General features: G+C 48.2%; 1 protein-coding gene across 1 annotated transcript in view; it reads right to left on the reverse strand.

Annotated features, from left to right (window-relative positions):
• Nucleotides 1-20,728, reverse strand: part of LOC122387749 (cyclic nucleotide-gated cation channel beta-1-like) — a 77,724-nt gene that overhangs the window by 2,532 nt on the left and 54,464 nt on the right. The window contains exons 4-17 of the mRNA XM_043378199.1: nt 17,500-18,239; nt 12,892-12,984; nt 10,616-10,674; nt 10,339-10,400; nt 8,923-9,117; nt 8,458-8,612; nt 8,219-8,302; nt 7,596-7,692; nt 4,819-5,021; nt 4,317-4,412; nt 2,707-3,457; nt 1,921-2,025; nt 887-955; nt 119-271 (exon numbers count right to left, since the gene is read on the reverse strand). Of these exons, the coding sequence (XP_043234134.1) occupies nt 119-271; nt 887-955; nt 1,921-2,025; nt 2,707-3,457; nt 4,317-4,412; nt 4,819-5,021; nt 7,596-7,692; nt 8,219-8,302; nt 8,458-8,612; nt 8,923-9,117; nt 10,339-10,400; nt 10,616-10,674; nt 12,892-12,984; nt 17,500-18,239 (2,862 nt within the window). The remainder of the gene's footprint in view (nt 1-118; nt 272-886; nt 956-1,920; nt 2,026-2,706; nt 3,458-4,316; nt 4,413-4,818; nt 5,022-7,595; nt 7,693-8,218; nt 8,303-8,457; nt 8,613-8,922; nt 9,118-10,338; nt 10,401-10,615; nt 10,675-12,891; nt 12,985-17,499; nt 18,240-20,728) is intronic.

Genomic DNA, 20,728 nt, shown 5'->3' on the forward strand with positions numbered 1-20,728 from the left:
GGCTGACCAGATATTCAGCTCGCTCCTCGCTCGTTATACCTGAGCCCAACGTTCGACTTATTTCCCACTCATCAGGCCCAGTGTTCAGCCCATCTCCCCGACTAGTTTCTTAGCTCACCTCCCATTCGTCGGGCTCGGCGGGTGCGCGGTCGGCCGGCTCGGCGGCGGCGGGCGCGGGGTCCGAGGAGGCGGGACCGACGTCCACCACCGTGTGCTCGGGTCGGCGGTGACCGAACTCGAGCGTCCATAGCCGGTCCTGACTGACACTCTCCTGCCGAGGTCAGAAGACCCTGTCAGCTGGACACCCACATCTCAGCTGTCAGCCTGAGGACCCACAACAGGGGGCGCTTCCGACGGTCAGCAGTCCTCTGTCTTCTGTTTTTCAGTGATCAGTCTGTTTTTACGGCCCTTCACTTTTTGCGAATTCTAAAAACACTGCGCGGGGCGGCATCGCCATTATCTTTCTTTGTCACCATCTTTTCCACAAACATTGCAAAAATGACCCAGGTCACTGAAAGCTAACTTACCGAAAGTCACATCACCCAGTCCCAGATCATATTACGTGGGCTTACGTCAAAGAAAATAAGTGCCCGACAGCGACCTAATTTCGCTGTGTGGACGTTTGCGTTGAAACTTTGATATGCAGGTCAGGTCGGGAGACTTATTGATACGCAGTAATCAAAAAGCCGGGGACTTACTTCAGCACTAAGTAGGTTAGGTCGCCAGAATGCTCACCGATAAGCAAGTCTGCTCACTAGGGTCATAGGGTGCCCATCGACGAGCAGGTCAAGTGACGGCCGCGGGAGTTATTTATTTACCGATACGCAGGTTGGGTAAATGGGGTACTCATCTAACAGCAGGCAGGGCAGGTCATTAGGGTGCTTACCGATAAGCAGGTCAGGTCATTGGCGCTGTCCGGCGGAGACGAGCTACCGTCTGAGTCCTCCACTAGCTCCTGAAAAACGGTTCCACTTCTGTCAAGCCCGACAGCCTGGTTGAAGTGTAGTAAATGTGTGATTTCGCACGCTAGAAAAAAATATTTTCATCAGGAACCGCTCAACTAATCCACAAATTTCTTCATAGCTGTACATCACTGTGCCAAAACACCTTCTTTCGAACTGATTTATTTAGACTTTAGCTAGTTGAAACTTAAAGTGTGTTGACTTTCAAACCGATATCGACAGACCGTGTGATACGGGCTTTAGGAGCTAGCCACTACATGAAAGGATGCAGTTCAAGCCCCTACCCCTCAAAGCCTGAGTTACAAAGCTCTCATTCTACTGCAGGCAAAATGTACAAGCAAAGAATCATTACGAAGCTGCCTTATATTTACAGCACAGCTACGCTTGGGAAAACATAAATTATATTTCGCAGATGTTTCGCTGGCTAGCTTCTCGTACCTCTACCTTTCCTCCCAACGGATTCTGAAAGTCAGCTCAATGTCACCCGCATAGGTCAAGGTAGTATGACATGTCACATTCACCGTGTGATGCATAATTGCATAATGCAAATGTCATATGGCATCCTAACGTAGTTATTTATGAGAATAAATGAGGGGTTCGGTAGGTGTGCTCTATCTGGCTCGAACGACACGAAATGCTCACGAGACCTTAGTAGATCTTACTTGCTTATTTATCCAGAATAAAAACGTACCCAGCAGCTTACGTAGACGCAGCAGAGGAAACAAGCAGATTTCTTCGCAAAATAAAGACATTAATGTGTCCAACCGTAAAAGCTTAAAAAACTGGATCGGTACGTCAGATCAGCGGTGGATCAGCTCTACTTCTCGCAGGAATAGAAGCGTAAAAATATATTTATTTTGTTGTCAATTTGATACATTATCACTCTCTTCACAGTCGTTCCGACAATAGCTATAGCTATTTGAATGGCCAATCTCATTATGTGGCCTGGCTCTCTCACCTGACACTGCTGCTGCGAGTACAGCTCCTGCAGTATTCGGTCGCGCTCCCTCATTTCCTTTTCGAGCGACTCCATCCTGGTATTGAGTGACGCATGCATTTCCGTCTGGAAAACACCGCACGGGCCCGGCGATCAGCTCAATTCCATTATCAGCCGAAGAAAAACCGCGCGGGGCGTCGATAATATCAGAGCCAGGACTGAATGCATTCAATTTACAGAGCAGGAGCGTGCTTCCCTGGATAAGGAAGCACGATTAACTGGGAATCACGTACTCCAGCATCATCTCCCCAATATTTCAGAACACAAGCAGTCCAATAGACAGTCCAATAGAGCAAACCACTAAAGGCAGCCCAATGGTAATGAAATGTCCCGTTGAGGTCTCCGGGCCGGCGCACCGCCGGCGCCCACTATACTGTGCTTTGGCTGATAATGATCGATCCCTCGTTGGCGCTGCCGCCACCGAGTTCACGACGAATAGGTAGGAAAAAAAGGAGGGGAGAAAAAAAAATGTGGAGTAGGTCCCTGTGTCGCAGCGTCACTCCTCTCCTCTCGCGGTCGCGGCCGCTCCCCGACTGAGCTCCCCAGTTATTGCCCGCCCGTCCTGTTTGTGCGTGCCCGTCCCCCCGGGCTCAGCGCCGCCGTGGTCGCGGCTGGAGCCCTCAACGGGTCTTATCGGCGGCGGCCGATAAGACGGTCATTATCGTCGAATGGTGGGCTGAGTGGCACAGCTGACTGATGGGCTGTGTTACAAAACCGTTAGTGACCCCCAGAACCACTCCCACTCACCAGTTTCTCTTGAAGAAGGCTGCGTATCTCGGCCACCACGTCGCTGGCCTGGATGAGGCAGGCGGTCGGCGGGGGCGGCGTCGCCTGCGACGTGACATCCGGTAACGCCTCGCGCGAGCCGACCGGAGAGCCCGGCGGAGAGTGCTGGTTGAACGAGACAGACTTCATCAGGTTCCGCTTGCGCGACAGATACCCCTGGACGGTGGCCGGAACGGGCGGCGGCGCGGGCGCCTCGGTCGGGTCCGCCAGCCGGCGCAGGATGCTCTTGAGGCCGCGCCGCTCGGCAGAGTCGGAGCCGGGCGGCGACTCCTGGGACGGCGCCGCCTGCCCCTCGGAGCGGCGCGGCGACCCCGGCCACCAGGCAGCCGGGGAGCTCGCAGCCGGGCTGGACGAGACGCCGGAGGAAGGCTCGCAGTCCTCGTCACTTGTCTGTGTGGCCGCTGACACCACCGTGACTCCGGGCGTGCTGTCCGTGCTCTCCCCGTCCCGACTCGTGTGGCCGTGTGACGATTTTGACGCGGGCGGACCGGGACGGCCCGAGCCAGCTCGCCGCTCCTCCACCGGCCCCTTGGACTCGGCGTGGTCCGTCCTGGTGGTCACGTCAGGCCGCTCGGCCGCCTGCCGGTCCCGCAGCATCCGCAGTCTCTGGAGCAGCGGCAGCCCAGCGCCGATCACCTCTGGCTCTGTGGACGGCTCCCGACCGACCGAGCCGCCGCCGTCCGGGCTGGCTGTCGAGCCCAGCTTCCGCCGCCTGCCCGACACAAGTACCGGCGGTTATCGTGTTCTGCGAACACTGCTTAGTGCCTACAGAGGGCGGTCGATCCAGATCGGTCCCAATGGGTCGATCCAGAACACCACCGCCATCTCCAATTTTGGGAGATGAGCTTTAAAACTTCCAACTCGTCGACGTTGATACACATATATTTTTCAAGAAGACGAGTTTGAACTTTAAACTGCTGGCTATGTAGTGATCATCTGCATAAGTAAGCTAAAACCGCGAAATCTGACACTGCAGTATACCGACCGGCCTGGCCCCGCGTGGGTTACAAGCTGCTACTCAGGCGCTCCGGGAGCTGTGTCTGAACGAGCCACTCCTTGGGATGCTCCTCGGTTTATGGCCCACTCGGCGGCGGTGCCGCAGTCTAAATACGGTCATGAATCAGGCCACAGTGCGGCCACTAAGGGACACTAGTGACGACAGAGCAGCAGCTGGTGGCCAGCATAAACCATGCTAGAGGAGGTTCACACAGCAGCAGCAGGGACTGAAGGGGCTGCGAATCAGCAGTTAACACAGGGACAGTGAGCTGGAAACTGGACTAACGCAGAAAAGCGGGCTCCGAGCTGGGTGTTGGGTATATGAATTGGACACTGACGCAGGAGGTAGACACAGGGCAGTGAGCAATGAACAATGAACACAGAACAAAGGACACTGGGCGCTGATCAGCGGCATGACAAGAAAGCGATCGTAAAAGGCCTTAACAGTAATTTATGCAAATTATCGGGAATAATACTCGCAATGAATGAATGATTATCCATTGATGACGTTCTCAATTATGACCATCATTTCACGGTGATCTGATGACGTGCATACCATGACGTGGAGAGCTTACCTCTGCGAGGAGCGCGTCCGTCCGCTACCACTGGCGTGTCCCTGACCCTCCTGCGGCTCGTCGGAGGAGCACGGGACCAGCTCCATGTCGGCATCACTGGTGACACACACACGCACACACACATACACATAAGGATAGAGGTTAGCAAGTAGCAGGACAAGGCTGAACCGCTTACTTAGCTGGAACTATAAACGATAAAATAGGGGCAAAATGTTATGATTGTGCACAAAATTACTGAGCTAACAACGATAACCGTTTAGCAGTTAGATGGATAATAGACTTGGACATGTCCTAAAAACTTGGTGATTTCGCAAAGAGCACCAGACCTGGATAGGCTCAACCGCCGCCTTAGGATCTAACAGATTTCTGAGTACAATAGCTGGACAGCGATCAATACCACGGATTTGCATTCCTGAGGAAGGGAACAGACGACTGACACTGCAGGCAGAGCTGTCCGCGCACCGTTCTCTTCCAGCGGGCGGTACAGAGGGAGGCGACTGACCTGTCGACGCGTCGGACCCGACGCAGGGCGTGTTTGATGACCTCGGGCCGGCGGCGGTGGGCGGAGCCGGCGCCGCGCTCCGGGTCGGCCGCCGCCGCCGGCGGATGCTCGCCCGCCGAGAGGCCGTTGTTGGGGACCACCCGGCCCCCGGACGCCTTCCGAGCCTCCAGCAGCCGGCGCCGACCGAGCGTCTGCAGAATCTCCTGACAGCACAACGCTGGCACTCAGAACACTTCAAAGTGACACCTAGCCCTTCGGCAGGGACACCTATTTGCTTGGTGACTTCCTTAATTAAAGACGCATTTGTTTCGTTCATTATTTCCGTAAAAAACATCAAAAGCAGGAACTGCACAGCCAGGCGACAGCCTTTTCAAGCCGCTCCTTTCCGTGTCAATCCTATTATAGACCACGCCGGCGTCGCAGCCAGGCCATAACGAATTCATTCAATGGGCCGGTTCTGATATCTGTTCTTGGACCTTAGCCGAACAGCAGCATGTTACCCACGGTTATGGTGCAGTAATCTTATGAATAAACACCAATACTTTGGCCTCCAGACCAGATGCAAGCTCTATGTTACGAAATTTGCCAAAACCCTGCCAAAATGATAACGCACGAGGACGACAGCCCGCGAGATTCCCGCGAAACGTCTCAGCGGGACAGTGGTGCTTTCCGGGTTGCATACCCATCAGGCGGCCGGCGAGTGTATTGCGGGCAGCCTATCTACCAGGCGGCCGCTGCAGCGCCGCGCTTCGCCTACATCCATGCGTTACTTCAGGCTCATTCGTAGCGAGGCGTGGTTGTTGAACAACGATGGGCTATAGCCTAAACTCTAAAGAAGCAGTTCTTTTAAAAATGGCGACAAAGGACTTATAATTCCTAGAACTGTTTGTTGTAGGTATGTGGCGAGTACTACCGTTTTACAATTCTATCAGAAAGCGGAACAGACACGCAACGCAAGTTGTAGCTATATCTATCATCTTCTACGTTATCATATTCTTAGAGTTGTTTTTGATATTTCTCAACGGTTTAGCGGTATTCTATTTTGCCACATTTACTTATTCATCACTGGCACGCCTTTGTCGTGTTGAATTTAGTCCCGAGCAGTTGAAAGAACAACAAATTGAATGTTCATCGCGAAGTCTTAAACTAGTTAACGATGGAAATATGAATGCCTATAGGACATAAAAATGGGAAAATATTGAGTGGGGCCAGAGATGAGAGAAATGTGCACCCACCAATTCGGCTACAATTGATGACAAGTCTGAGCAGCTTCTAAAAGCTTTTAATTGTATATATGTAATTGTCATGATAAGGCACCCGCAAGCTGTCTGAAATTGAGATCGCTGTGGAAAATATTGAGCGCCGCAGTATGAAATATTCATGAGAGAAAATGGACGTCCTTTAGAGCAGAAACACACATTAAGATTGAGAGCCCAGAACGAATCGAATAAAAGAGCCGGAGTGACAGTTTCGCAAGGAAACCGATTAAAAATGAAGCGCAATATTTGTCGATCTCTAAACTTATACTGACCTGGGGGGTGTTTTACCTGGGGAATAGGAAATGGAATAGCAGCACGCTGCTATTCCATTTCGCGAGCTGACGTCACACTTCTGGTAGTGTCGGAGGAATAGGCTTGTTGACGTCTCCATGGAAACCCAATTTGACACGTGTAATAGCAGCGTGCTGCTATCACCGGTGAAACAGGGCTATCATAAAAGTTTTAACCCTATTAGTGGCAGGCTCCTGGCTACCCCCTATTAGTGGCAGGGGGGGCTGTTTACGACCCCCCCTTGATATCTCGAGATCTAACGGGCCGATTTTCAAAATTCAAACGGCATTCGATTTCGCTCAACGAGATCTACATTTCTAAAAAAAAAATTGAAAAATGTCAATAGGGGGGTAGAGGAGGGGGGGTAAAAACGGGCAAATTGCAGATACATTTTAGACTGTTTATCACGGCCAGGTTTCTGAACCAATCTTAACGCAACTTTTGCCGATCGATAGAGAATGAACCAGGAATTCACATGGATCCTAAAAATATGCATTTTCAAAAATCATAGGCGGATACAGATCATTGAGATTGGGGGTACACAAAAAAGTATAGTAAATAAGGTTTTTGTTGGTACTGTTTCTAAAAAGGGTGGCAATGGTCTTGTTATGTTACAAATTTCTTATGAGAGAACGACTAAAATTGTATTGGTCATGCATAGGCGGTGTCAGGGCACCTATGTTGGGAGGTAAAAAATAACCCCCCTTTTTGGACGCCTGGATCCGCCTATTATAGCAAAAACGTCAAAAGAGGATGCACAATAACTTTTGTATATGTTATCACATGATACCTTTCATTCACTGTTCGTAAAACTGGTGCAGCATCGTGATCTTCGCCCAAATGACTCGCTTCACGAATAGGACCCCCCAATTCCCAGTACTCTGGAGCCGCCCCTGGTAAAGTTATGAACTTGAAATTTTCAGGGAATGTGCCCAATTTAGTTTTAGGAAAAGTCAGAAAATTTCAGCATCGTAGCTTCAGCGGTTTCGGAGATATTCCCGAAAAACCTGAGGGGTGGATAAAAACAACCCCCCCTGCCACTAATAGGGTTAAAAGTTTTCTATCGCCCAACTATGTTCATTTTCCACTGCATTTTTACCACGCATGAATCTCAGCCTTATCCACGTCAGTTGTGCGCAAATAAAAGTGGTTAAAGAAGGAAATCGTCACCGAACTATTCGTCGACATTCACGGACGGGTGATTGTTGTCACTATGCTGGGACTGACCTGTGCCTCCGGGTAGTCCCTCATGGCACTGAGCACGTTGTCTCGCGACAGGCTGAACAGCTCTGAGTAGCCCACGGAGCGGACGTCGGCAGTGCGTCTGGGGAGGGGTGGAACGCGGGCAGAGACGGACGTAACGGCTGGACACTGGAAACCGACGGCGCTCGGATACTAATGGCACAGTAGAGCTGAGCCACATGAATACGTGATTAAATTTAACCAGCGCATCGAGTGGATGCCTATTTCTCTCCCGTTTTTAAGGAAAAACTTATAATTCAACTATGTGTCGTCTTTGCCCACGGGTGTCACTTGCTGAACTTATTGCTGGGCTCTAATGGTTATTAATGGATACTACAGCCATTCTTTCCTTGCAATGCTTGATTCATGTAAAAATGCCAAAACTTTCGCGGGGCACAGGACCTACCAGTTCAATTTAAAACGATACCAATGTCTCCAACCGGTTCCACAAAATCCAGGACCTGCGCTACTAGCAGTGGGGCCATCTGAAGCCCTACATTTCATGTCTTACATGTAGCCATTACTGGGAGTTGAAATGGCGGCAACTCATGTGAAGCGTGAAATGAAACTGGAATGTGTGAAAATGCTGCATCACGTTCCTCACTCACTTGTTTAAGCCGTCCAGATTTAGGATACCAATCTCGCCGAAGAAATCACCAGCCTTCATTGTCGTTAGAACCTTTCCACTATCACTGTAAAAGGAAAATGAAGCATGGATACTCCGTCAAAAGCATGAACGAATTGAATTTAAAAAAAAAAAACTGAAGATCAACGCAAATAATTGAATGATACTTGGTTCGCACTAATTCTCAGACAGAGCATTCACGGGAAAGTGTTCCGTACCGACCTGATCACTTCCAATATTCCATCGGCGATGATGAACATTTCTCTGGCCACCTCGCCTTTCCGGCAGATCAGATCCCCCGGCGTGAAAATGTACGCCCGCATCTTCAGCACCAGGTCGTGTAGGAACTCGGGCTGGCAGGCCTTAAAAATGGTCACCTGTAAAGCCAAATACATGCTGACTCATTATGGAAAACAGTTTGGCTGTCAGACTAATAAATCACCTCATAAAGGAGGATCCTGACGGGTGTCGGCACAAATTGCTCCCACTTTCATTTGTCTTGTTTACACTTTTCACGACTATGAAAAAGCACGCGTTGTCTCGTCTCGTAAAATGGAAGAGCTGAAAACTGGTTGGGTCTGAAGTGAGCGCCTTGGAAGCAAACTATGCGCATTTTCAGGCACTCATGTCGGCATATTATCAATTTAGAACAGAAGCATTTGCTACTGAGCAGGAGCGGCCGCTCACCTTTTTCAGCGTCATCAGGTTGACATGCAGGGCCAGCTCGGTACGCAGCTTGTCCGGCAGGAGACCGAGCACGGCGTTAATGTCGCCGCCTCCCTGGATGTGGCCCCTCGACCACGAGTAGTCGTACCAGCGCTGCACGCGACGCTGCATCGCGCGCGGCACGCGGTGGTGGCGCATGTACAGCTTGGCGCTGTCCTGTACACAGAGCAGGGTGTCAGAACAACGACCAATCAGTCAGTCATGTGTCTTGGCCATTGATGGTCATTACGCCAACGCATAGTAATGGCCTGCCGCAGTCATACAAACGGCATAATATCCCACGTCCAGCTTCACCAGAACACACCAGCAATATAGCTGATGTTAAGTTTTTGTCGCGTTCAAATTACCTCTATTTTAGCTCTGATAAGCTTGAGAGCAAAAAGTGCTGGCTCACAGAAACTAAGCGTTGACCTATTGATTTCAATTCTTAGCAGTATGCACTGCACACAGTATCCGGTACCGCGAGCAAAGACTGATCAATACTGTTTCCTCAGCAAATTCCTTGTATAGGCATTGACAATAGGCAATATAGGCAATAGGCATTGCACCACATACCTACTTCATAGTCAAAACAGCACATGTCTACAAATTATTATGAAAGATAAAATCGGTTCGCGGAAATACTAAATAAATGCCATTCCGTAAAAACACCCGTTCCGATGCTTGGTCCACAATTGACCAGCTTTGAAACCCAGAGCGGCCAACGCGTTGCCGATATTTATGCAGTGGCCTGTTGGTGTTAGCTGAAAAGTGCAGTTAAACCGTGCAGAGCGGCATCTTCTAAGCAGGTTTTAGTTTGCGCCGCGCACACATGACCAGCGTGGTTTATGGGCGGCGGCACTAAGTGAAGAGCGCTGTACTGACCTCTTCATCTTAAAAGCTCAGGAATAACGATGCAGCGTTCGGACTCAGGCGACACTTCCCAGCCACTTAGGGAGACAATTTTTGCATCACAATTAGGGAACCGTCCAGATGTCTCACATCACTTGCTTTTTAAATGTCCAACAGTATTCTACCAGGGCACCCGTAGAAAACGTGGCGAGGCTTACAAGGTAAATGAGTCTAGATCTCCGATCAGCATTCAATCAATAAAGCTCCAAATATTTGTGAGTATTTATGTGTGCAAAGCGCATAAATACTCAGATAAAGATTACCGAGGTGGCATTTTGTTCCGCGAATAAAAGAACGGAAATGTTGCACTTTCAAATGTGTTGAATGTCGTGCACCTTCGTCCTCCATAGTACAGCCGGAATTAGCACATGTGGTTAAACAATATACAGTACCTAACACATCATAAAGATGACAACAGATTTATGAGCAGATCATATTCACGAGCTGTGGTTTATTCCACCGGTTACTATTCTGACAAATACGTACCAATAAGCGTTCAAATTCCAGCCGATTTGCATTCCGATTTGTGATCACATTCCCCACTTGGCCTGGAATGGGGCACATCATCAGAAAGGCTGGCTTATTTCTCAACAGCATGGCACCGTCATCAATGACAATCACCAGTCCCTCTCGAGCGAGAGCCATGCGTCATTTGCTGAACGGCGGATCGTTGCGTTTTAAAATCCACCGAATATGGATTCATTCATTCTGAACTGAATATCTCAGGCCAACGCTTATTGCAACGCTGCAAAACGGTACTTACCGACAATTGTAGCAAATATGAATACCCCTATCAAGTAGCTGACAATGGTGAAAAGATACCTGCAAAGAGAAACAGAGTCATCGTCTGCATGACAAAGTGTGATGTTATCTTCACTTAGGAAGAATGTTACATGAAAAAAATGACTAAATTGAGGGTGCCCCAAATCAATTCCATTCTTATGTTTACAATTTATTACCTTCCATCTTTTGTTGAAGAATGTTTTCAGATATCATGCATAATGTCGCATCAATCATGAGGCACATCCTACTTAACCGGCTGATAACAGCTGAAATAACATTTTTACCGATGATATAACCCTCGCCGGCCGAGGGGGGGGGCGGGTGCCGCCCCCCCCCATAGGGTTTTTTCGCGATAGCTCCGAACACGCTGGCGATAGAGAGCTGAAACTTGGCATAGCTGACCTTTGATCCAAGCCGCATCTTTTGACACCAACCGCATTTTTGGGTCAGGTCAGGTCACTGACCTATGACGTCATAAGTGAACCTCTGCACGGTCTTCAGATGTTGCAACTTCGCAACGCCCTCACTGCCAGAGGAGATGTCACAGGGAAATGAAACTTGCAGGATCTAGTATCCATTATGAGTCTCACAACTTGTATATCTCGGATTTTTCCTAAAGGTCATATGAGGTCAGGTCATTTTCGTGACCTCACCATTATAAGTCAATGGGGAAAAATTCAAACTGCTATTCTGGCGCCGGGAACGATCTCCAACTATCTCAAGCACACAGAATCGTGATTTGATGCACTCCTTGCAAGGTTAGATGCGTCACTTTTGCAATGTTGACCTTCCGTGACGTCATTTATGACGTCATCAAGGTCATATTAGTTTTTCGTCAATAACTCCCGATCAAATTGAGCTAGCGAGTCGGGAAAGCCACCAATGGACTCAGGAAGACCTGCCGAATCGAATGATATGCGACATGACCTCTTTCGACCAACTTCGTGACCTGGGGGTGCTGACCTGACCTTGACCTGAGGTCAACACCCCAAGTTGACCTGACCCGGACAAAAAGTATATCATTCGACGCGCCTGATCAAGGCAACACGATGCTGCCAAAATCGCGGCTCTGCGGCCGTTTTTTGCGAAGTTATTCACCAAAAACTGAACCGTACCCTGGGGCACTTGACCTGACCTCAGAGGTCACCGGTTGACCTAGGACCTTAAAATCGGGTACCAATCTCTGCGTCTCGTAACGGCGCACACGCTCGTTTTTTCCGCGACGCGCTAGCTCCACCAGGGGCGAAACGGCAAGGGGGGGTCGTACCCGCCCCCCCCCCCCTCGGCCGGCGCGTATGTAGAAAACCAATAGGTCCGGCGAGGGATAACTTTTCCGACAAGGCGTTTTCAAACCTCTGGTTACGGAACGAAGGTGAAATGGCACACTACGAATTCACCCAACCAGCCGATGATCCGTGCTTGTCACTCGTTCTAGCGCGCGCAAGCCTGATAGGACTGAGAGTGTCTGGCGCTGATGCCAGGCCTCGAGCCTCATGCCCCTCCCAATCTGGTGAGCACTGCTCGCAGTGGTCCGCAACCGGTGACGGGGAAAGAGGCTGAGATTTGCAAATGTTATCCCTAAAATTCAACCAATTACAAAGTTGAAAGACCCTACATTGAGGACATCACAGCATTTTGAGCAGGATATATAATCTTTACATGAAAATACAACTTTTTTTCTTTGCGCTGGCTTCATTACTTTTGCCTGGAGATCCTGTATAAAATATTTCTCTACCTTAGCACACTGGTTAGATAATGTTTGAATTTAATTGAATTAAATAAACTAACCTGACCTGGTGACCCGACACATTTTTCGCCGTTTACAATAAGCTGAACGGGTGTAACCCCCGAGCAGGACTCAAGTCGTGAAAGCAGGCAGTCGTTACGATTTTAGTCGCACGGTGGCGCAGACACCTACATAATCCGCGGCAGTCTGCGTGGAGACGATCGTTAAAGGCCAGAACAAAAAAACCTTTGAAACTGTTGGGAATGCAGGGAGACTGGAGCATACAATATGATGCTGAATCTCAATGTAGGGCTGCTATCATAGTGAGTGATTCAGAGTGCAAGATCACAGAGTGCGGCTGGAATGGGGTGGCGTTCAGCATTGGCCGGAGCGGCGCTCTCCGGTGCCGGCTGCGGTCAGAGTGACAGGTCCGTGACAGGGCCTTTTAATGCCGCCTGCGGACAGTGTGTCACCTATGACGGAGCCCTGCACTGATCCGGGTGGCACCTATGACGGAGCCCTGCACTGACCCGCTGCTCGTTCTGATGTGCGTCAGCCGCGACTTGAAGTGGCGCCGGCCAGTGCCGGAGGAGCCGTGACCGCGGCCACCCGCGCCACCCGTACTGTCGGCGGAGGAACGCTGTCAGACGCCTCCAAACCCGGCTACTCTGATCGCCGTAAACTAGTGTCGGAACTCGTCAATGTAACTGAGTGGCCACTTTTTGTAGTGAATATGCGTTAATTTATTTGATAATGCCGTAATGGCATCATAATAGTATTAAAAAACCAACAAATTAATGGTAAAGCCGTCCGTGACCGAATGAAAGCACTGCTGATGACGCAGTGGTTCACAGTGAATCACGCTAATCACGGAAAACAAGGCAAGAATTCCGACATTAGTTTACTGTAGCCCGCGCCCTGCTGGAGAATTTCACTAACGCTCAGGTTTCATCATGGAATTTCCCTCTTTCTTTTTGTGTGCGTAATTTGCAAAATGCTTAGCTTAACGACACTAGTCGAGGTCACCAGGTCAGGTCATGTGATCTTAACCTAAGTTCAAACCCACCTTCCACGTGATCTAGTTAAGGTGCACTTAACCCATCATAAATATCTATATTTCTAGTTTGTTTGTGATATTTTTCAAGATCAACTGACAGTCTCCACAATGCGGCTCCCGTTAGTAATTTTTATTTTATAAAGAATCGTTTGAGGTAGACTAAAACATTTTGTATTGAAACGTTTGTCTAGAACCAAGACATTTGCATGAGCTCTTAAGAATGGGGGGGGGATGCACAACTACGGAAAAATAGTAATCCACTATTAGTTACATTTGCGACGCCTCGTTTGGTCTTCAGTTCGTGCATAGCAGAAATATCCATAACTACAAAACAAAACATTTCTTACAATCGCCTCGTATGGAGAAATACGCTATTTACTGACAATTACTGTTATAGCGAGCCATGTCCACGAGATATCGAAGGCTGGTCACAAGGTCAGGTCAAAGAAAGGGCATGACTCCAGCAGCACTTTCTTTTTTTCGCGGAAAATACTATTGCAAACATAGCCTGAACCAAATGTCTGGTAAGATGTTCCACTTAAAGTCTGATGAAAATGATGCAAATTTGACTTACTTACTTTCCATTTTTATATACATTAACTCGCGACCTACTGTGGATATTTTTTATAAGCTGTTACTGCTAAAATAACATATTTAACTGTCGCCAAAAAATGACTTATATAAAACAGTAGCTTTAAGTTTTTGCTTGTAGAAACCGGGAATTGCGTTTGTGGTATGGGTGTCGTCATAGACATATACTGTATTACATGTATTACTGATGAAGAGTTATATTATTACTTATTATTGAATTACTGACGTCACTATATAACTGATATTGAGTGTTCTACGGTGTCGTCTATTTGCCTGCCGATATTTGACACAAAAATCGGGACCATAAATGTTCCTATTATTTTTGCAGATATTGCTCGAATCGATATAGTGTTCAATATAGAAATATGAGTAAATACACCTATACAGTCTATATTTGACAGATCTATACAAGATAAAACATCCAGACAGTTCATTATTTTGACAGTCGCTATCACAATATTATTGGTGTTGAGATGAGCCTAGTGTATGAACGGCTTTTTCACGTGAAATAACTTTAATATGTTCTTCAATAACCTTTATTGAGGTGATCGTTACTTGACTTCTGCTCAAAGCGACCTCTCGTGACCTGACCTGTGTGACCGGACTTGATGTCATTGCAGTCTTATAAAAAATTGCCTTGCTCTTTATTTTTCACCAATGAAAAATGTTTTTTTTTTGCAGCCTGAGCTAACAATAACACAGTTATGTCCGAAATCAGAATAAATATTTAGCACTTATGTGATCCATTTACAAAACACGAATTGACTATGACACCACTGGTCAACGTTTCCAGCCCATCTAGTGTCAATTTTATCATAACGTCAGTGAAACGGAGACAAATTTGATAAAGCCAATGGCGTTGTTTCAAGTTCAGAAATTGATTCTATTGTTATCTTAGATCAAAGGAAAATAGCGCTTTGCAATAAGTCGCGTTAGGAAAATATCCCAGTAGGGCGCGGGATAACATGTGTGTAAATACGCATAAAAACATGCTGGTGTTTATTTAAGAATGCAAATCAAGCTATAGAAGTTTGTTGACAAATACATAGATACCTATATAAGCACATGTCAAAGGTAAACCAGCCAAGTTTAGTCCAGCCATTGCTTACCACAATAGTCACAGGAATCCATGTAAGAACGCTTCTACATAGCTTTTGCCTAACAAATGAAGCTTAACAATAAGTGACATTCTAAACCTTGATTAACTCTTTGCAAAGAGACTGCACAGAAAACAGCGCCACTTGATTACCTTCCGGTAAAATAATCACAATTTACCTCGGCATCAAATGACACATTCTTGAAAGGGCTGTCATCCTCTGAGCTGAATAACTGAAGAGAAAAGAATTATGAAATGTTCTTTTACAATCTCAATAAATCTCTTACAATCTCACTCATTAGAGGTGTTTGTTTCTGACCAAAAGTGTGCCGACTAGTGAGAACAGATACAATTTTACAACCTCTCGAATTTGTTGCTGTGAAAAAAATGCGTTCGCCTCATGACTGGAACGAAAGCGAGGCGGAAAGTGGGCTAAATTTGCTCCAATGCACACCCTATGCCATATCTGGTGCGTCAGAGCAGCACCTCATATGTCCTACGCGTTCACGTCAGCCTTGAGCCGGTGCGCACCACCGAGGGAGGCGAATTGATCGGCCGCTGTTATGCACCATTTGACGGCCGGAAATTGGCCGGGGCCCAACGGGATCTCCGTTGGTCCAGTGCCGCTATGTGCGGCTGATTTCGACCGGTCCTATTTGCTGGATTGCAGTACAAAGCTAGCTGTTGTATTCGGGCTTTGGTTTGCTGTATAAGCCAGGCCGACCTTCACAAAGGCTGGTTTGCGTATAAGAGAAACGTTATTGATTGTGTGCCGGTATGCGCCCATGGCTGGAGCCGCAGGGCATAGGGATGGACCGCGATAGCACGGCAGGACGCGTTGACATGGCGAGCATATGTACTGCTGAGCCATGTGAACACAGCATTGTTGTCTTTTTGCTGAGAACCATTCTGCACTGATGGTCGACTGATTTGGATGCTGAGTTATGCCGTTTTAGTCAGCTAGTGAGTGATGCATCGCCCCATTTATGTCATCTCGTGACGTTTGGAAATCAGTATGACAAACAATGCGGCGCCATAGCATGGTCATTTCTCTTTTCTAAGAATCTTTTCGCTTAGCACTTCTGCTTGTCAGTGATTTATGAATCTAGCCCCCATCATAATCAGTCATGAGCTGATAAAGCATGAGCTGACTTCTTGAAGTTAAATGCTTGATATCGAAATAAGCAGAGTTTGACCCTTATCCGACGTGTAAAGCATTGCGTTAGATGCACAAATGTCACAGCTTTGTGTAGCTGCCGTCTTGGAAAGCCTTCCTGGATGATGGTTTTACAATCATCAGCAAAGTCTTATGTAATTTTCATTTCGAAGTGAAAGGATTGTGCTTGTCACATTTGATCCATTAGGTTACATAAGAACGCAAGAAAATGAATTCCTTGTTAGGTACATAGGCCTGCTCCGCTAAACAGAAACGTTTTTATCAAAGGGAATATAAATGGAAATATCTATCAAAACATTAAATAAACGACCTTTTACCTTATGTCTCTTGGTAAACCAGTTATACAGGATTGTTCAAATTTTATGGCAGGTCAGATTGAACCGTTAGGTTTAAAGTTAGAGGTTTTAGCAAGCTTCAACCACTCAAAAGCACAACCAGTCGCCAAGTAACTTCAGATATCGTTGTTGGTAGGTATGTACCCCTTGATTGTTGATCAAGGGTACTCAGTACTCACTGCTACCTTTTACTAAGAATGAATGTCCGTAATCACTGTTCAATTGTGTCGCGGTCAACACTCACTGATTGTTATTGTGCTGAGGTCGGCACTTACTGGTTGTTGTGTGACACGGCACTCACTGATTGTTGATTTGCCGCGGTCGGAACTCACTGGTGGTTGGTGTGTGTCACGGTCGGTACTCACTGGTTGTTGTTGTTGTGTTGCGATCGGAACTCACTGGTGGTTGGTGTGTGTCACGGTCGGTACTCACTGGTTGTTGTTGTTGTGTTGCGATCGGAACTCACTGGTGGTTGGTGTGTGTCACGGTCGACACTCACTGGTTGTTGTTGTTGTGTTGCGGTCGGAACTCACTGGTGGTTGGTGTGTGTCATGGTCGACACTCACTGGTTGTTGTATGTCACGATCGGCACTCTAGTTATAAGCGTGTTGGGGTCGGCACTCACTTGCTGTTGGTATGCTGCGGTCGGAATTCACTGGTTGTTGGTGTGGGACGGTCGGCACTCACTAGTTGTTGGTGTGGGACGGTCGGTACTCACTGGTTGTTGGTGAGTGTGTTGCGGTCGGCACTTACTGGTTGTTGGTGTGGGACGGTCGGCACTCACTGGTTGTTGGTGTGCTGCGTTGACAACACTCACTGGTTGTTGGTGTAGAGAATCAGCACTCACTAGTTGTAGGTGTGTGTGGGACTGTCGGCACTCACTGGTTGTTGGTGTGCGGCGTCGGCAGGTCGCCGATGGTGGTCAGCGTCAGTGTGGACCAGTAGACAGACGCCAGGTACTTTCTGGTGAGGGTGCCGAACTCCTCCGAGTCGCCGTGCGGGTAGGCCCAGTCGCCGCGGAACTCCTCCGCCTCGGACAGCAGGTAGTAGAAGCAGCCGAACCAGTGCGCCAGCAGCAGCAGCACGTGCACCAGCATCGCCACCCGCCACACGTTCGGGAACACCGTCCGAGACTCGACCATGTAGTAGTAGCAGCGTGTGCGGTACACCTTGACGAAGCGCGGGCAGCGCAGCATGGGGCAGACGCCGACCGTCAGTTGGAGCAGGTCCAGCGGCACCACCGACACCAGGTCCAGCGCGAACGGCCGCGACAGCACGTAGTGGCGCGCCAGCTTGTGCGAGTCGTACACCATCAGGCCCTGCTCCAGGTAGCCGGTGCGCAGCTGCACGATAATGTCACACACATAGATGAAGTCACTGAAGGCGTCGCCGGCCAGCCACCACTGTTGCCAGTTCTCCTGCAGCTCCGGAAACGCCTGGCGCACGATCAGCGTCCACACGTTGTACAGAACACACAGCGTCAGCAGAAACAGCCAGAAAAAGTAGAAACTCTCGTCCGGGTTGATCACGCTCCACGGTGGCTTCTTGCGGCGGCTGCGGGGTCCCGCGTCATTGGTGCCCTTCTCCTTTTCGTTTTCAGACAAGTGATCTTCGACAGTATCCTGCAAAAAGTGACGAGCAGAGCTAACAGCCAGTCAAGTAAACACTCATTTCATAGGCACAAATGCCCTCCACACAGTAGCACAAAACTGCTGTAACCACACTTGGCCGTTACAGCCGCAGTGGGTACATACGGAAGCATATGTGTCCCCTAAAATCGTATAGGTAAGTACATATAACGGTTTCAACATTATTACCAAGCTCGCTAGTAAAAAAAGTTTCGTTTCGAAAGAGGGCACCAAAGTTGCGACACACATTTGATGGATGAGTCTTCGATGGATGGATAGCGCAAAGAAGTGGGCTCAGGCTGGCATGGGGCCAAGCGGAGCCAATAGGTTGTCAGGAGTTAACGACATACGTAAGACGTAAAACGTGATTGGCTCGCAGCTTCTTAGTTCTTTCCTACAACGTAATGTCTGTATAACATCTCAGGAAATGTATATGGTAAAAGACCACTTTGCTTTTATCAGAGGCATGACCAAGTCAGACGATTAATAGCAAAGATCGTGGTAGTGCTGGTCAGAGGCGGCTCATTTCGCTCATAACAGCTAGGTCACAGCGCCAATCACAGTCAGACCATAGCGCTGGTCACAGCCAGCCCTCAGTCAGGCGAGTCAGCCAGCCAACATGTCTGGCACTGAGTATGAACAGCAGCACCAGATAGAGCACGCCTGAAAACACAATCTGTTATACAAACTGTAAATTTGACCACAACCTCGGAAAGGCGGACACTCTGTTCTTTTGACAAAGCTCCGAGATTGCACGATTGCCAAAGACGGAGGCGCGGCCGTCGGCGTTTTATTTCGTCACTCCAGGCAGCCCGAGAAAAGAGCCATCCGGATCGCGAATTACTGTGTCTGAAGATCGACGATGGACGTCGATCGGGCGGCCCAAATGAGGAGTGAAATAGACCGCTCTATCGCCTGTCGGCAACTTTTGCCGCGTCTGTGCTGACACTGGCTCAGTCCCCGCTGACGCCTATGGACACTTGGGCGCCTGAACCGGGATTCTGGGGGCGGACCCCGTCATGGATGATATAACACTGGATTGGTGTCTCGTGGAAATTAACATTGGGATCCGCGACATTGGGATCAGGCCTGCCATCTAGCGAGAGAATTATCGTAAGTTAGGAGCGAGCCGAGTGAACGCCATCTCTCAGCATTATGACACACGTGGGTGTGGTGTGTTAGTTGGCTTGAAGTGCATATTCCCACGAGTTGGAGGTAATCTTACTGGACTTGAGACGATAAAAATGTCTTAAATGCTTGAAAGCCAAAAATGTCGAGCAGCATTTAGGTAATAACGAAAATAAAATGCGTAAGACGGTGTGTATTGAAACGCCCGGTCCCATCGGCTTGTACGACCTTTTCAATCGTCATTTCAGGGCCTCGGCTAACATGTTAACTACTGGGGCAAATGCCCCAGTAGAGTCTAGGAATGCCCCAGTAGTGGTCAGGCTTTGCCCAACCTCCACAAAATGAGAATATACCAATATTAACGTACATTCTTTCATTCGGGAGTGGTTGAAGACGTTTGTGGCAAGAAATCAGGGGCGGCGGAACAGGGAGTTACTGTGTGCAGCTGCACCCTCAATTTCCATAAAAATATAGGCTGCATTGGCAAACATATCTTTTTGCACCCCATAATCCATCTTCGTTCGAAAGAGCGTCAAAAATAATGACGAAATTACTTCGGCCACTTCGGCAAATTACTTGGTCAGGTCAAAGGTCAGGTCATGGTGAAGGCCAAATTTCGCCGATTTTCAGGTCGAATATCGACAGTTTACAAGATGCCGACGCATAACTCGGGAACCAATTAGAGCTACAGCACCGCGGAAAAGCGCATTTGATAGCCATTGGCATGCTTTCTGGTTATTTCTCTAAGATTTGACCGAACGTCAACGGTTTTGCCTGCAAGGGGCAAAAACTACCAAAATAGACGATTTTTTTCGGGGACAATTTTTCTGCAATAACTTTTGGCTCATGCCTTGCACGAGCTTTCTTTTACCGACATCGTGTTCCTCTCGTCAAGACATCAAATTAACAACAATTTGACCTTGAATGTCAACTTGAAAATTCGACCTCAGGTCAAGGTCATGATCTGACCGGAAATTGTCATGTTGCATATCAGTCCATCTGAATCGTCGAGCCAAACACAACTAAGGCATTTTCATCGCTCTAGCATGCCTCTTTCAAAGTTATTCGCGAAAAACTGTTAGATACCATTCGTGAACTGAGATAACCTCAGGGGCATAAACAAGGGTCACGGGTGCTATTTTCATGTTCAGTGTGTCGAAGTCACGTACAGTGTTTTATAGTGTTTAGAATAACTTTCCTCCAAAAGAGGTGGTTTTGAATTTTCTCCCATTGACTTATAATAGAGGTCGCAAATCGCAAATTGAGCTGACCTTAGGTCACCGATGTGAAAATTCCGAGATAGAAATTTTGTACATGCTGTTGCTCTTATCAACCGCTGACAGTTTCAAAGCGAT

Source organism: Amphibalanus amphitrite, unplaced genomic scaffold, assembly GCF_019059575.1.
Source record: "Amphibalanus amphitrite isolate SeventyFive unplaced genomic scaffold, NRLGWU_Aamphi_draft 000296F_arrow, whole genome shotgun sequence".
In the NCBI taxonomy this organism is placed as follows: Eukaryota; Metazoa; Arthropoda; class Thecostraca; order Balanomorpha; family Balanidae; genus Amphibalanus; species Amphibalanus amphitrite.